The sequence below is a fragment of the Chelonia mydas genome, chromosome 3 (genome assembly GCF_015237465.2).
Source record: "Chelonia mydas isolate rCheMyd1 chromosome 3, rCheMyd1.pri.v2, whole genome shotgun sequence".
NCBI lineage: Eukaryota > Metazoa > Chordata > Testudines > Cheloniidae > Chelonia > Chelonia mydas.
Window position 1 is genome coordinate 107,736,330 of NC_057851.1, and position 17,975 is coordinate 107,754,304.

Genomic DNA, 17,975 nt, shown 5'->3' on the forward strand with positions numbered 1-17,975 from the left:
TCTTAATTTTTTCTGTTTGGCCTCACTCACATTCTGTACCCTATTAGGCACGGTCATTCTACAGCCAGTATAATCTATTAGACTGGAATCCACACTGCCCTTCCTCCTTATGTACATTCTCCTACCCACGGCTGTATCCTTTCTTACTTCATTTTCTTCCCTCTCAATGCTAAAATCCAGCGTGGAGATTACCTGGACATCTCCCAACCATCTCCCCCAAATTCCTAGTTTAAAGCTCTCTTAATCAGTTGTGCCAGCCTCCATCCTAGAAGTCTATTTCCTTCCCTACTCAGATGAAGTCCATCCCGAGAGAACTGTCCTCTGTCCATGAATGCCTCCCAGTGGCCATACATCCCAAAGCCCTCCTTGTAGCATCACTGCCTAAGCCATCTGTTGATAGTCATAATCTTGTCACACCTTTGTTGCCCTTCTCTAGGAACAGGCAGAATCCCACTAAAGATCACCTGAGCCTCGATTTCCTTAAGCGTCTTTCCCAGCCTAGCATAGTCTCCCTTAATACTTTCCAGCGAGAATCTAGCCGTATCATTTGTTCCCACATGAAGGATAATTAGGGGATTCTTTCCTGCTCCCTTTAGGATCCTTTTCAACCTCAGGTCTACATCCCGTATCTTAGCACCTGGAAGACAGCACACCCTTCTATTCTCTGGATCAGCTCTGGTTACAGGCCTGTCTATTCTTCTCAGTAAAGAATCCCCGATCACATAGTCCTGCCTTCTCCTGGTGACGGTGCTATTCTCCAGTCTATCTCCTGTTCCCTCTAGCTGCAAGTTCTTTCCATTCCTGTTCTCCCTTGTAATCCTCTTCAACCCATCCTGTATCCTCCTGGGGCTCATATTTCGTGTAGTCTCCATTGACTCTTCCCCTTTTCCTATAGGACTAACCACTCGTCTCTTCTTCCTTGCTTCAGTGACTACCACCTTCAGTGACAGCCACCTTCAGTGACTACCTGCTGAGCCCCTTCTTCATTTTCCAACTCTGCAAACCTGTTCTTGAGCTCTATTTCTCCTTCACTAGCCCGTCTTTTCCTCTGTCTGGTTCTTTTAGTCACATGCTTCCACTGACCACTTTCCTCACCCAGTCTCCCCTCAGAATTCCTCAGTCCTGCTTCCATATGCAAGTCTGAGCTTTTCCCTTCAGATACCTCATGTCTTTGCTCCATAATCTGCTCGAACCCCTTTCTAAACTCAACCAGACTCTCCAAACCTCGGATCTTTTCCTCTATCAGATGGCATTTCATGCAGACAAAACTCTTACCAGGTACCCCCTCCAGGATCATGTACATACCACAGCTTCCACATCCAGTCATCTTCATTGTGTCTTCCACTACATGAGTCACTCCCACTGCTGCCTCTGTAACTGTCATAGTCTTCCCACCTAAATCTTGTTAATCTGGGAAACACAAACCACACCAAAACACCACCACCCACAGCAAAAACAAACCCCAAACAAGTACCACAATACAAACTCCCACTGAAACTCCCCTGTTCATAGCTCTGTTTGCTAGCTCCTGTGCCGTACAGCTGTGTGTTTGTCTCTGTCTGAGGGATTGGAGCAAATGTGGTTGTATCTTAGACTGACAGATTGACAGAGCCAGAAGGGTACCCAAAGTCTCTTTGACACCATAGCTGACCAGATTCTCTGGCCAGGACCCTTCGCAGAGCTCAAAGTGCTCAGTTCCTTTGCCTCCTCATGGATTCCTTGCCCAAATGGATTTTTCTCTCTCCTTATCTTTCCTAAGTTCATTGATTCTGCTTCAAGAGGAAGGAAGTCTTCCCATGCAGTCTCCATCCCCCATCAAGATTAAGTGGTCAGCTTTCTCCACTTGCTGTCCTGATGGCTTTGTTTAGGTTACATGTTATTGTGCTTTGCTTAGTCTTTGGTCACACCTTCCTTAATTTACATCAGAGACATAGTCCATCAGGTGGAACCACATTCCTTTGTCTGGAACAAGTGGCTTAGGCACTGCTTACCAAATATATTTTAAGAACATACTTCCAGCACTATTGATAAAGTCCTTTCTGGATTTACTGTACATACATCACACAAGAATATTAATGGTAAGTGAGTTATTAGTTTTCCAATTATAGATTACTTGCCATCTTTTGGGTATTTATCATGACAACAGTATGTCAACTGGCATTGGGGTGCTCTTAGGGTCACAGATTTGTGTGTGTGTGTGTTTAAGATAAAGGTAAAAAAATTGTATGTGCAGCTGTAGCAGCCTCCACCCCTTATCATGAATCATCAGCATGGTCTGACTCCTGAACCTTCAACACTGCAGCATTCTCTGCTACTATTTGAGCTGCCAGACTAACATAAACTGACTGTAGGAGAAGGCAGTTTTCCCAGAGTGGGAGGGAAATGGATTGCTGGGTCCAGGCACTGGGCTGAAGTCTGGTTAGGGGGAAGCCCTGCCTGGCCTGTCTCTCTCTCTCACTCTTTCCTCTGCCCTTGGAGTTGGGGATCCTCCTGACTTGTTTGTTGCCCCAGAGGAGGGATTGTCCACTGGGGCCATGAGGTGAGTCTGTGGGAGGGGAATGTGGGGAGCCTAGTCCATATATCTCTCCCAGCCTAGGAGGTGGGGAAATTTCCTGCCTGACATGGTGTTCTTTGGGATAAATGGGCCACTGGGGCCATGCACTGGGTTTAGAGGTTTACAGTGGGTAGAGAACCAAGCCCAGCTGTCTTCCCACTCCTCTCTGACAGCTGCTCTGTGGCAGTTCTCTGATGCCCCAGTCTGCTATGGTGGTAGCATGAGCTCAGCCTTGGAAAGTTCATTGATTTTTGACAAGCTTCCAGAAATTTCCTGAGGAACACAAGTGAGAGAAAGGAAATGGCAATTTTTAATACTTTTATTCTCAGCCAAATTTGAATAGGATTTCATGGGACAAAGAAAAGGCACTGCCATAGCCCAGAGGGGTTACACCTCCCAAATTTAACAGGCCTGCTGCAGACAACGGGCATATGAAAGCTGTTCAAAGACAAGGTCACAAGAAACCTTTATATTCTGCCTAAAGATATGGGGGAGTCTCCATCACTGGAAATCTTTTAATCAGGACTGGATGTCTTTCCAAAAGAGATGCTCTAACTCAACCAGAGGTTATGGGCTTGTTGCAGGAATCACTTAGTGAAATTCTATGGCCTGTGAAACAGGAGGTCAGACTGGATGATCTAATGGACCTTTCTAGCCTTGGCATTTATGAAATGGAAATTGTTATGCAATGTAAATATCGTAGTTTCTACCAGATTCCTCTATTCTCTTTTAATTAGTGGCTGTCAGTTATCAGTATCTGTTGCATCCAAGCTGCAGGGATATAAAATGACCATGTTATGTCATTTAGTTTCCTATGATTGCCACAGCATCAGTGAGCTGGAGCCCACTTGTGTCCTTGATGCTTTCCTCCATCGTGTCTCCCTCTTTTTCCCTATCCTATTAGGTTCCAGTTCAGCAAGGCACTTAAGCACCTGTTTAATTTTAACCATGTAAGTAGTAAGACTGGTGACTTGCTTAAAATTAGGCAGGTATTTAAGCACCTTACTGACTCAGGGTCTTAAGGGACCAGTAGTTGTACCCAGTGCAAGACCAGAACTACAACTCAGCCAAGTTCTGAGCCATTCCTGCAGCCTTTGGATCACTCTGGAGCACAACATAACAGAATCCCAGGCACACCCTGTTTAACCTTTACACCAAGAGTTTGGGGGGCAGGAAGTTATGTAGACCTGCTTATGTCAGCCCTGTGCCACCCAGGGATTCCTTCTCACAGGGTGTTAGTTGGACCAGATTTACAGCTTCTTTCCACCCCTGGAACAATGCAAAGGGACTGTAAGCTGGGCCAAGAATCTGGCTCAGAGTGTTCAGTGTTCATTTTTAGTAAGGTGGAGGTGCTTATTTAAAAACATGAGAAATTCATATTTTAGGTTCTACAAAGCATCCCCAGTAGCGATCTCTCGGCTGCCCATCACTGATGTCAAAAAACTAAAATTCAGAACCCTTCAAGGTCTTTAAAGAAGTCAGCGAAAACTTGCAGCATCCCAAAACGCAGATGACTGTATCAAGCATCATTTAGCTAATGGCACTGCCTGTCTCTAATGTATTCAGATAAATACAAACTTTGTATATATAAATATTTTATCTTTAAACATTAATAATTCACAGAATAGTGCACATGCCCCAGCTTGATTTATTGTGGTAATATGCTATGGTAATAGGATATTAAATATAAAGTCATTAATGTAATGATATTGTAACTTCAAGTTATATCATCAATATTTATTTCATACTAGCATTTCCTCTAGAGTTTTTATTATTTTCAATATTTACAGTGATTGCTTTAATTTTTGCCTTCATTTGTTAATATGTGCTTCAGCGAATTTGAGTCAATTTAAGCTTAGCACTGCAGTGCCATCATATATTATTTAAATCTAGTATGAGAAGACATTTTTCTACATAATAAAAATAATATTTCAGACTGTATGCATTTCTCTGTTGTTTACTTATCTTTTTATAGTCCCATATAACCCAAAGAAGGAGACTGCTCCAGTCTTTCCACTGGCTTCAGTGGGCTTTGGATCTGACCCCATGGCAGGATGGCTTGCACTCAGTTGAAGGGGTGTAGGAGCACAGTTATGGCACTGCATTTGGCACTAAGGGCTTGTTTACATGTGGGATAATGCGCACATTATAAAGGGCGTGATTTCCAAAGTGCACTAAAGTGTTGAGCATTACTTAGTCTGTGTAGAGCCTGCTGGTGCACACTGAGGATTCCCTAGTACGCTTTACAGCTTTGTTTGAAACAGTACTGTGTAAAGCACACTGGGGAACCCTTAGTGAGCACCAGCAGGGTCTACACTGACCAATTGATGAGCAACATGTTAGTGCACTTTAGGGATCACACCCCTGTAGTGTGCATACGCTATTGTGTAGAAAATCCCTAAGAAAGGGGGCTTTGTAACAAAAAGATTTCAAGAAATATTGATTGACAGGCTATAAAATAGTTACATTTTTCTTTACACTCTACCAATCCCCATTTCCCAAATAGGATTAACTATCTACCTTTTGTAATCAAATCTACATGTTCAACATAATCTTTCTGTATATTTCAAGGCATATGAATTGGTGATAAGATTCAGATTTCAAACTCAAAATTTTTTAGCTCTCTGAGACAGTTTGAGATCTAGCTCATTGTTCAGTTCAACACATAAATTGTGTGTGCTATTTCGAGTTTCTGTATTTTTCCTTTTTAAAAACAAGAATGTTAAATGCAAAAACATCTGCTAATGCACACATAGCTAAGGGAAGATACCTCAGGAAGTTCAGTTCTGATTTTCTCAGCATCATTTACTCTGACACACTGCCACATACACAATATTATGGTGCATACAGTAATACAAAATATGTTGGGATTGTCATCAGAGTCATAACTTTGAATTTCCTGATTTTAGTGTATATGAAATTCTTTAAAATGTTTCTTAATCATTGCAATATTTTGCTTTCCCTCTCCCCTGTATTTCCCATTTCACTCTCCAGGCTTTTGGGCAATAAGAGGTGTAGCTTTACCCCACCCCACTCACACTCACCCAATACTGTGGCCAGCACAGCCGTGCTGCTGCATCAGGTGATATATGCTGCACCAAGTATTGGGCTCGCATAGGTGACATTCGTCTTGGAACGCGGTGGGGAACCAAGAGGGAGATTGTGGTTTTCTGAGTCATAGTTTGATTTCTGGGCTGCTCCTGGGTCAGTGAAACAATGCACAGCCCTGCACACAGGGTTCATGGCAACACCATAGTTGAGCCCTAAGTAAGGTACTATTTAAGACAAATAAGGATATCAGAATCTGGCCCTTTCTAACCAAGTATTAAAGTTTTTCTTGCCCTAAGTTTATTTTTCTCCTTTTTCTGCCATACAATGCTAATTCAGTGCTTAATATCACAAAATCATTAACTGGTTTCTCTTTTTCTTTCTGTATTGTTGAATGGCTTTTCTGTTCCATCCCGGATATAATGTGGGGACATTTGTTCGCTGTTTGGCAATGGTGTTAAATAATTCACACAATCCTCACAACGATGTATGGATAGCACATGGTGAGAAACATGATGAATCCATTCCGGCAGTAAACCAGGATGCTTATAGCAATTTTGAAGGGGCAAAATCTGCAAGCACTCCTAAAACAACTAGAAAAACAAAAGATAAAGCAACTGAGAAGGCAGAAAAAGAAAAGTCCAGTAAAGATAAAACAGCATCTAGACCAGAATCTCAGGTAAGAATAAATCCAGGAAGCCTGTAGATAAAGTATATGTGCAACCCCAACATTTCCTAGATGTTCTTTGGCATAAAATTATATTAACTTTCCCTCACTTGGTGGTTCCATATTTACAAATAAATTGTGTCCTCATACAGAGTGTAAAAGTGCTTACAGGCAGCTAAACCAGAATAACCAGGAATACATATATTTCTCTATACCATGCTTTGTCTCCTTCCTAAATATGTAGAAATGTTAGACGATATATGTAAAATATGTTTATCTTGTATTATATGATTGATGTACTTGTTTGACTGGTCACAACAATATCATTTCGGAGACAAGCTACACCCAGCCCCTTTTGGAGATCCAGCCTCACTTACATGAAAGATATGTTGATCTCATGACTTGCACTTCAGGGGAATTCCTGGCTCTAGTACACAGCCTAAGCAGCTATGCAATACTTGGGATTTCCACAGGGGCGCAAGAATGAAGAAAGGAGTCTTTCCACCACATCCAGCTTCAGGTCTGAAGTAGCTTTGGTGTTGGTTACAACCCTCCTATCAGGCAGCAAGACTGGCGTGGCTGGTGGAGCCACTTAGTGGTAGATTTGCTGCCATTGCCCTGCCCACCAACTCCCCTCTTCTGAGATAGCACAATGTAAGGGTTCTGTGGCATGCAAGCAGTGTTCGTCCCCTGCGGAGGCTGCTTACATCCTGCCTGCTCGTGTGGTCCTCCCTTGGCCAAGGGTGGGTAGGCAGGATTTGTTCCTTTTGCAAAAGAGCAAAACACCAGTATATCAACTATCTGGTGCAAGGCTGCTGTCAGCCTTTCAGATCTACAGTATACTCCTATTTTAAGAGACCCATGATGCGGAGCTGAGAAGAGAATTTGACCATTATAGTGCATCTCTTTTATTTTGAAAATTCGATGTTTTCCTCACAAAATGGACAATGTTCTGATAACTGAAACACTACTGTAAAATCCCCTCATGAACGCAAACACTTAGGGAGAAAACGTGATTTGTGTCAAAGATTGATCAGTTTGTAGAAACCTTCAGATCTTTCAAAACTTTTTTAAATTGCTCCAAGTGCTAATTTCTTTTGTTTCTAAAAACTTTCATAATTTCTTAAAATTAAAAAATATGTATAATTAAAACATTTTAAATGACCATAAGATTTGTGCAAACTGACAAAAGCCAGCTTATACCCATGGAATTGACTTCATTGGAGCTACTGCCAATATACACAGGTATAAGTAAGAGCAGAATCAGGCCCAGTAAATTCCAGATCAACAGTGAGCCAAGTCATTAAAATGGAGTGAGGGGCAAAAGCAAAGATAAACCATTTTTAGCATACAATCTTTACTAAATGGTCTAATTGACCTTTATAGATTGCAGATAGACTAATTCCCAAGGAGGGAAACGAATGATAATTCATCCTTTAGTGGCATCATTTTAATTGTAATCATCCTTCTACGGGAAACCCATAGGAGGGAGTTAAAGTGAAGGATGTCTCCATGAGGTTTTCATGCAGAATTTCTCCCTAATTGTTCTGGGAGGCCTCTTCATATACCTACAGCTTCATGTGGGGGAGGTGGGGGAAATCCATGCTAACTATGGGATGCATCTTTAGCATTGTCCTCTGGTCCTTGGCAGTACAGCTTCAATGAAGCCACACTGTCAGGGCTTCTGCAACTCCAGGTGTTGTCCTCAGAAAATCTATAGAACCTCCAATTGTGTTAGATGTCTACCATCAGCTCTGCTGGGAATGGGAAAAGACACGCCCACCTCCTCTCTGCATGTATCTTGACTGTTCAGCGAGCCCTTTGTAGGATGTAGGCAAAAGGTGACATGCTGCTACAGAGGTGGCTGAGACTCTTTCTATTCAAAAGGAGCTCTGCACCTGAACTGATCAGGCACAATTGGCTTCTTAGTCAGAAAATTACCGTCCTTTTCCAAAATGATTATCTCATTGGTAAGCTAGTGTCAGTGAGAGACATTTATTTTTAACATTGATATACTTGAAATGGAATAAGAGAACTTTCATGATGATTTAATTCCAGCCATCTGGTGTGCAGCCACTCCCTACTGAGTGTGAGCATACCTGTGAACATCAGAGGATGGCATTAATAAAAAAGAGGCTTCCTTTGGCAATCATGCTCTACCAAGCAGTGAATATTAAAAGTGTGCAGGACTCTCAAAAAAGTGGGAAATTATCAAAGAGCAGAAAAAAATGACTAGATCCTAAAAAGAAATAATGAATGTAGACTAACCAATAAGTTTAGTTCACTGGTTTTGCTCCATTCCACCTTCAGCAATCTGATCCGAACAAACCTTACTGGATCTTGCGTCTCGTCATTGAACAGAGTGAGGCAGAGGTGCTGGAACTGAAGAAAGACACAGAGAGAGCAGATGAGATCAAAGCCATGAAACAAGCATGGGAGTCTGCAGAACCAGGAAGAGCTGTCAAGGTAATCGGAGCTCATCCTATTACAGGTACATTGTGTAAAAAGTCCCAAGGGTGGTTTGTGTCAGAACAGTACCAATTAGGAGCTCTGCATTCACTCCCCAGAAAGAGGGACAGTGTTGCACAGTTTAAAGAGTGAGAAGTACCCATGGGAGTCAATTAACGGCCTTCCCCTGAGGACAGACCTGTAAGGAAATGCTTCATATCCATTACTTGGGTCCTACTCCTGCAATCAGACTCACACAGCCCAATCCTTGCACCTGTGAGCATCTGATTGCGGAAACATGGCCCAATTTCATAGAGATAGATTTTGAAAAGCTTACTGAGGAAAAACATTGAAGTCAGGGGTAGTTCCTGCCTGAGGAAAGACTTTGGGATTTGGCCCAGAGTAAAGAGTGTTTTTTATTTATTAGTTTATTACTACTTTTTACTGTTGCTAAATCTAAATGAAATGCAAAAGCAATTTTTAGAGAATTTTTTTAATTTTCCAAAAAACAGATCATAGTATTAAGAATACAGTCCAAACTTCTACAGAATCTCTCATTGACTGTTAGTGAGTAGCACTTTAAATTCTGGTTTTTGTCAGTGTTCTGTTCTTTATGGTTAACAACAGGTTGTTTTTACTGTGTAAGTGCTAACAGTTAAACAGCATCAAATGATTACAACAGTAATTGCTTAATCTAAGGGGGAAAGATATTTGTTTAAATATTTATTTGTATTGCTGATTTCTTATGTCAGTTCACACGCTGACACAACATATGTTATATGATGCCATAACAGGAGGAAAGGCAACGTGTAAAACAGGCTTTGTTTCTCCAGATATATTTGCAGGTAACCCAGCACTAGATCTGTGTAAAAATCTCAATTTTTGCTTTCTGCCTCAGGAAGAGTTATAGACAACAGCCTAATGATGCATTGTTTATAGATGCTCCAGATAGCATTAGTGTCATATATGTGGCATATACTGTATATATTCAGTATGCAAAGACTTGTAGTGATAAAAAAGCCAGCCACTTGAGTTTTACGCTGTTATTAAAATCTTATTGCATACTCTTGGTTTTACTGAACCACAATCATGAGGACTTATTTAGGGACTCCTGCCCATTCACTTAAGGTGCACTTGACATAAATAGCAGTGTCACTTTATTTCCCATGAGTATGGCATGTTAAAACTAAATAACAGATGTTTTTTAAAACATATATTGAAAAACTGAATGTCAGATATTGACAAATTGTTATTGCTTCAGAGAAGTTTTAAGCAGTGCCCCTCTAGAGTATATTTGTGACACAAGTCACTCTCCCATATTTATCCTTTTTTCAGTGGCTCACTAATCAGCCATGAGGGATGACTTTCTTACTTATCAAAACAAAACTACTCACCAATAATCATAAATCATATATCAACCCTTACTAAGGGTTTACTAGAGCTAAAAATTCCTTTAAAAAGATTTCTTGCATTATTTGTTACAGTTTCCTTTTTAAAAAAGATCCTTTGACATTTAAAGTAGTTTGCAGTACTTCTATTTTTTAATTATCCAGACTAAATCATTTTTTGTTTTCTAGGCTTTTCAGGAACGTATGCACTTTGTTAATAAGTGCACACAGAAGCCCACAGAGCCCACAGCTGAGCCTGAAAGTGTCAGTGTTGCACTGGATCCAGGGGAAGGAGGTATGGGTATAACATTTCTGCAAAACAAGTTGTCCTACCTAGAAGAATTCTAATTTAAAGTTATTCAGAAGGAGTAATTACATGGCAGGCAGGAGGCTGCAGAAATGAAAATTCTGTGAATCGCTATAGTACAGACTTTTCTGTGATGCATCCTAAATTATGGCCCATGCATGTCTTAGCCTATTTTTTAATACAGACTTGTGATCCTAGGAGAGTAAACATCCCATCGTGCGTTACTCTTTTGATCAGAACAGCCTTTCTCATTAAATGCTGATGGCAAATGGATAACATAGCTCTCATCAAAATTGTTCAGTGCACATTGGGGTTCTAACTAGTAAACGCTGCTTTAGTTATTTGTGTACGTTCATTGCAAAAACACATACCCTATTGAACTATGTTTGATGTAGAGGTCATAGCTGTAGAAATATTAAAAATGAATTCAGAAGCTGAAATAGTCACCACGATTCAAGGACATTACTATTTCTTGATGTTCATTTTCTGTTTTAATGTAATGCTTCTGAAAAGGGCCAGACTGACCATTCTGGAAAGTGACGTACTAGCCACAGAGCATATGCAGCACATACTGTAGCAGCACAAGCTTCTCCACAGACTCTACAAATGTCATCCAACTTTCTGGCAGGGCATATTTCTAGGGGTAGCTCAGTTTCCATTTCCTAACAATCTCTGGACTCTGTGAGAATTCCAACAAGAGTAAAATTGTCCTGGTGGTTTTTTTTGGTGCAGCACCTTGCTGCTAAGAATAGTACTGAGATCAGCCCACCAGAGAGTACACAGTATCAAATACCAACCTGATTGTAACAACATTGGTCTCTGTGAATTTGGGTGGAATTCAAACGTGTGACTAATATGTGCACGAATCAAAAATATGTCCACACCCACTCATTAAACGGTTAACACTAATACATTGCCAAATAGGAAAATAATTCTTAACTGTATATATCAGAACATAAAGCCCAAGAGATTGTCACCTAGCCCACCATGTCTTGTGCTTTATAGGTATACTGCAATAGCTACTTCTTACATTTTAAATGGAGTTAAATCTCGAATTTTTATTTCCTTGTATATTAGTTTGTAGAACAGAGTCCCCATAATTAATAGTTATCCTGCAGCTGCTTTTAGGATGAGTTCCCCTTATCTGGAGAGAGAGACACCTGATGTCTAGACTTCTCCTACAATATATATAAAATGTTGCTGTCTTACTGCTGGCCATTTAGGTTTGTACAAGAGAGGCAATTTTAAATTTAGCAGTGGTTTTCAAACTGAGGTACGCGTACCCCTAGGGTTATGTGAGCTCTCATCATGAGAAAAATCCTGAAATGGCTAACTTATCCCTTACAGACCTTTTTTTTCTGTTTTCATAGGTATATTATAACCCTATTTTAGATGGGGGGTATGTGGTAGACTACATTATTTGGAAAGGGATATGCAGCCTAAAACATTTGAAAACCATTGTATTAAGGAATACACAGTAATGAAAAAATTCTGGGCAGCATTTCCAGCAGATTAATTTTCTGTGTAAAATTGTATCATACTCATTCAGTAAATCAGAAATGTTGATCATATGTTTCATTTATCCTGAACCTGCTGATTGCCCCCCTTACTTGACACACATTTGTTGTTTTTAAAACCACAGCTATATTTCATACATTTAATACAGTTCAACTGTTTTGGGTCTGGAGTGCTCAGAACATGAGTGCAACATGATCATTTGATTAACACGGTCACCAACCATGTACTGAATGCCAAAATTTGAACTAAATTGAGCATTTACGTTCTGATCCAAAGACTCTTGAAGTAAATGGAAGACTTTCCGTTGATTTTGATGGGTTTTGAATCAGTCCCTTAAAGAGTGGCAATTGGAGAAAGGGGCCTTTGAGAGCATTTTTGTGTGCATTATCTTTGTAAATGTTGTTTTGTTCTGGAGAATAATTATCTGATGAATAGCCCCAAAGGCACTTACAATTCTTCATTTAGCACCCTTGCTAGACCACCATGTAGAAGGCTCCTTCACTACCCATATGCTACATGCTCAGCCCCCCATGCACAGTACCATAGGCCAGCTACCACAAATAAGGTACAGTAGGCCACAGCCAGCTGATATTCTGGGGGAGTGGCTGTCCTGGTAAAGTCCATCTACCACAAAATTTGTGCGGGAGAAGGAAAGGAAGGTGGTATAGTTCTTGTACACAAGGCTATATTAAGGCATAAGCACTGTAGACCTGGGTCTAGGGCTGCAGCTCCTGGAGTCATGGGATGACATCAAGAATTCAGCTTTAATTTTTAAAAAAGTTATTTTTCTAGCCCTCATGCTTGCAAAGAAAAACTTGAAATGTGAATCAAGTGTAACTGATGTAGTATCACTTGCCTGGCTCTGCAGACAGCCTGCGAAATAGCTCTCTGAGACATATGAAGTGGGACATGAACTCTCTGACAGGCAGGAACATCTTAATGGAACATCTTGTTGCTTTCCAGGGCCCTCGTCAACACTACCCCAGCAGAGGACGTGGGCTAGGAGGAGAAGAAAATCTCCTTTCTGCCGTCCTGTCTTGGCTTTGCTGGTCTAGTAATGGAAGACGCCTCCCCACGCTGCTCTAGTGGGTAATAGCTGAGGCCTTCAGGACAGACAACAGTCCTTTTAAAAACAGAGACTAGTGATCCAGGGAGGGGAGAGTCTCAGTTTGGCCAAAGAGAAGTGATGGCCCCCACCCAACACTAACCCAGGCCAGGGCTCTTGTGTAGGTGGCTTCTCCTTCCCACTCGGGGAAGGGCCACAAGGGGACCAAGATCGGCTTAATCTGGCCATGTTTGTATTTAAGATTAAAAATTCAACAGCTGAAAAAGACATCAGCAGTAAATGAAAATGTTGTGCTCTCTGCCTGATATAAACGGGAGAGCAAGAACAGTGAAGCTTTCTCAGTAAATTAAACTCATCAAACCAAAACAATCTTGACTCATTTAATCCTATTGTCACAGAATGACATAGTGTTATGCACAAGTTGTGTAATAAAAAACACAACTGATGTCAACCTGAGGGAAAGTTGGAGTTGTAAAGAGATGAAGCATTGAACATGTATAGATTTTAAAATATCCTGTTTAAAATCTTGAGTTTTATTCAAAGTTTTGGAACAGGTACAGAGAAGGGCTACTAGGATGATCCGAGGAATGGAAACCCTGTCTTATGAAAGGAGACTCAAAGAGCTTGGCTTGTTTAGCCTAACCAAAACAAGGCTGAGGGGAGATATGATTGTTCTCTATAAATATATCAGAGGGATAAATACCAGGGAGGGAGAGGAATTATTTAAGATCAGTACCAATGTGGATACAAGAACAAATGGATATAAACTGGCCATCAGGAAGTTTAGACTTGAAATTAGTCAAAGGTTTCTAACCATCAGAGGAGTGAAGTTCTAGAACAGTCTTCCAAGGGGAGCAGTGGGGGCAAAAGACATATCTGGCTTCAAGACTAAGCTTGCTAAATTTATGGAGGGGATGATATGATAGGATAGCCTAATTTTGGCAATTAATTTATCTTCGACTATTAGCAGTAGATTTGCCCAATGGTCTGTGATGGGATGTTAGATGGCATGGGATCTGAGTTACTACAGAGAATTCTTTCCTGGGTGTCTGGCTGGTGAGTCTTGCCCACATGCTCAGGGTTTAGCTGATCGCCATATTTGGGGTTGGGAAGGAATTTTCCTCCAGGGCAGATTGGCAGAGGCCCTGGGGGTTTTTCGCCTTCCTCTGCAGTGTGGGGCACAAGTCACTTGCTGGAGGATTTAAACCCTGAAGTCTTTAAACCACGATTTGAGGACTTCAGTAGCTCAGACATAGGTTAGCGGTTTGTTACAGGAGTGGGTGGGTGAGATTCTGTGGTCTGCGTTGTGCAGGAGGTCAGACTAGATGATCATAATGGGCCCTTCTGACCTTAAAGTCTATGATTCTATGATGAGCAGTTCTGTGAATTCTATTTCCCTCCCTGCCTTAACAGGAACTTAGAGTCAAGTAATTAGACTGGAAAATAGGGAGTTTAGATATGCCAGCTTAGCGATTAGATTTCAGTAGTGATTTGGGCCTTCAATTTAATTTAATTTTATTTCTTGCTATTTATTAATTGAGTTTGTCATTTTACCCATATACGCAATTTAGGAGGATCGTCCAGCGGGGGAGAGCAATTTTTTTTAACAGCAATGAATGCACATTTAGCTTTTCATATGAAGCATTTCAAAACTCTTTTTAAAAATTAATTTGAAACAGGTACAGTTATCTGCAAATACTGACACAAAAGCTTCCAGCCTAGGAGTAAAATCTTTTAATGCTCAAGCTCTATCTTTCTTGTTGCTGGGGAGAAAATTCCAATAATATCTTTAAAAGCCTCTTGTTGGTTGCTGTATTAAATAAAGGAACCAGATACTTTCATAGAAACAAACTATAGTGAGCACCATTACATCTTGAAATTTACCCGAGTACTTGTAGTCAAATTTGCCACAGCTTTTGCAGCATTTCATAGTCAAAGTAAAAGGAATACAGCAAATACCACAGTGTAGGGTTTATACAGTGGTGTGGTTAACATCACCCTGGTGGAAGCCATGACCCCGATGGATAACTACGTGCTGGCCAATAGTCCAGTCTCACCGACACCGAGGACAGGGGCCCCCAGAACCAGGACACCGAACCCTAGCAAGGGCCATGCTAGGAGAGGAGGCTGAGGGTGGCTGAGCCAGTCACCCCCCTTTGGATTGCTCCCACCCAGAGGACATGACCAAGGTGGAGCAGTGAGGGGACCAGGATTGCCAAGGAAAGGGATATGCCCCACTTGGAGACCCTACAGCCCCAGAAGGGAACCAGCCGCCTCTGACCCTGAAGGGGAGCTGCTTCGAGTGTGCACAGGAAGGGCATGTTAGGCAGGAGTATTCCTTTATGGATTGCAGCTATGGCCAGGCATGAATGGCAGGCACTAAAGATTGTAAGTGGGGCCCAGCCAAAATGCTGCTTGCAGGTATGGGTCAAAGAGCTGAAGAGATGGGCCTGGTAGTCTCCAGGTGTAGCCAAACCATTGTACGGGCAACCATGATAGAGTCTCCCAATATTCCAGATGTTCCAATCTACCCCGAGCGCATCCATGGGGATGTGTGACTCTACCCTGTGACAAACATGCTGCTGAGGGTAGGAGGTCACATGGAGACTTGCCGAGTCAGCCTGGCAGCCACCCTGACCTACTTGATCATTTTAGGGCAAGCCTGGAAGTGGATTAGGGAGCTCCTCAAGCACTGGAGCAGGAATCCCCCACAGAAAGCAACCCAGAGCTGAAAACGAGCAGGCTTATGGGTCAAGATATGGCAGAAGACCCTGGAGGAGGGCTCCTCTGGATAGCCAGGGACACCAACTCAGCAGCGTGCTAGCTCTAGGGACACCCGAGGAAGTAAGTCATGATTGGCTTACCAGAAGATGAGGACTTTGTGTGGGAACAACAAGAGGACTAGACACTAAGCCACACCTGGGAGCAGGTGGCCATCTCTGATGGGGAGGAGGGCGAAACCCAATGGGCAAAGCAGTGGCCCCCACTTCGAACTCTGGAACAAGCAGCTTTACTGAGTCATGAGAGACCCCCAAGTCCCCTCCCCCTCCCCCGCAAGTGATGGCTACTGGTACCCAAGAAGTTCTGCTGGAGGTTACCACACTTAGGGAGAGAAAAGACCCTTAGAGTCTTCTGGCCAGGCATCCACAAAGAGGTGCATAACTTCAGTGCCTTGTGCCGCAAATGCTAGCTGACAGGGCCCTAAGGGATGCCAAAGACCTCCCTAATCTGCTCCCCGTGGTGGGTGTACCCTTCAAATGGGTAGGAATGGATTTAGTGGGCACCCTTCAGAAGAACGAACAAGGCCACCATTATATATTAGTGATAGTAGAATGTGCCATGTAGTACCCTGAAGCCAACCCGCTATACACAACTAATGCACCCACCATAGCGAATGAACTCATGAAGATCAGAATATGAAGGCAAACATTGACAGACAAGGGATCCAACTTCTCGTCTGAACTGATGCAGGAATTGTGCAAACTGCTGAAGATCAAAGCCCTCAGGATTTCTGTCTACCATCTGCCAATAGATGGGCTGGTGGAGCTGTTCAGTGGGAAACTGAAAGCCATGTTGAGCAAATTCATTGACGTAGACCCTTGGCACTGGGACCAGCTGCTACCATCATTGCTATTTACTGTACCAGAGATCCCACAAGCCTCCTTGGGGTTCTCGCCCTTTGACCTTCTGTATGGGAGTCAACCCAGAGGAATTTTGGCCCTCCTTTGGGGAGCATGGGAAGAACAGGAGTCTCTGGTCATGGGCTCAGTGCAGTATGTGCTCCAACTACGAGTACACCTGAAAACACTAGTGGGATTTGCCAAGGAAAACCTGTTGAAGGCCCAACAAACCCAGAAATGTACCTACAACAAGGGGGTACAATGTGAACATTCAAACGAGGAGACAGGGTGGTGGTGTTACTCCTGACATCTGAATCAAAACTATTGGCCCAGTGAAAGGGGCCATCTGAAGTAGTAAGAAAGGTAAGGCCAATGGACTATAACATCCATCAGCCTGTGAGATGGAAGAACATACAAATGTATCACATCTGATAGCCCCGTATGCCCCAGAACCAGAAGTGGGGCCTCAAGCCATTATATCCCTGGACCAAATCCCTGTGCCAATGGGGTCAGAGATCGACTGGAGGCAGTAAGCCCAAATACTACAACTGACTCAGGCCTTCCCCATGGTGTTTTTTGCCCTCCCAGGGAGGACTCCCTTAACCCAACATCACATTGCAATGATGCCCAGACAGAGAATCATCAAGCCCTGCTGAAGATGTAGAAAGCACCCCTGGCTATGCTAAACCTGGGGGTCATCGAGGAATCCCACAGTGAGTGGAGGAATCTTTTTGTGCTAGTGCCAAAACCTGATAGCTCAACAAGATTCTACATAGACTTTAGAAAGATCAATGCTATATCAAGAATCAACATGTATCTGATGCCTCAGGTGGATGAGCTACTACAGAAACTGGGAACCCCGAGTACCATGTTTGATTTGACCAAGGGGTACTGGCAAATCCCCCGGACAAAGGCATCCTGGGAAAAGACAGCCTTCCCTGCTCCCTTCAGCCTCTATCAGTTTGTGACCATGTCCTTTGGCCTGCGTGGAGCAGCCGCCACCTTTTAGTGACTGATAGACAAGGTGCTGCATCCCCACTACCATTATGCAGCTGTCTATATTGATGACATAGCCATCTATAGCTGCAGCTAGGAAGACCACCTACAGCACATTACTGCGATTATGCAGGCCCTCAAGAAGTCAAATCCTGCCAAATACCACCTGGGACAGAGAGAAGTAACATACCTTGGGTACACTATGGGACAGGACCGGCTACATCCCCTGGTGGATAGGGTCCATGCATTGACCTATTGCCTGACCCCATCAACCTAGAAGCAAGTACCACATTTCCTAGACCTCGCTGGCTATTATAGGCTGTGCCTGGCTTCACCACAGTAGCTGCTGCCCTTACTGACCTG

At 42.6% G+C, this 17,975-nt stretch overlaps 1 protein-coding gene across 1 annotated transcript in view; it reads left to right on the forward strand.

The window, feature by feature from the left end:
• ADGB (androglobin) overlaps nt 1-17,975 on the forward strand; it is a 231,390-nt gene that overhangs the window by 206,652 nt on the left and 6,763 nt on the right. The window contains exons 30-32 of the mRNA XM_043543090.1: nt 6,100-6,281; nt 8,580-8,735; nt 10,295-10,400. Coding sequence (XP_043399025.1) covers nt 6,100-6,281; nt 8,580-8,735; nt 10,295-10,400 — 444 coding nt within the window. The remainder of the gene's footprint in view (nt 1-6,099; nt 6,282-8,579; nt 8,736-10,294; nt 10,401-17,975) is intronic.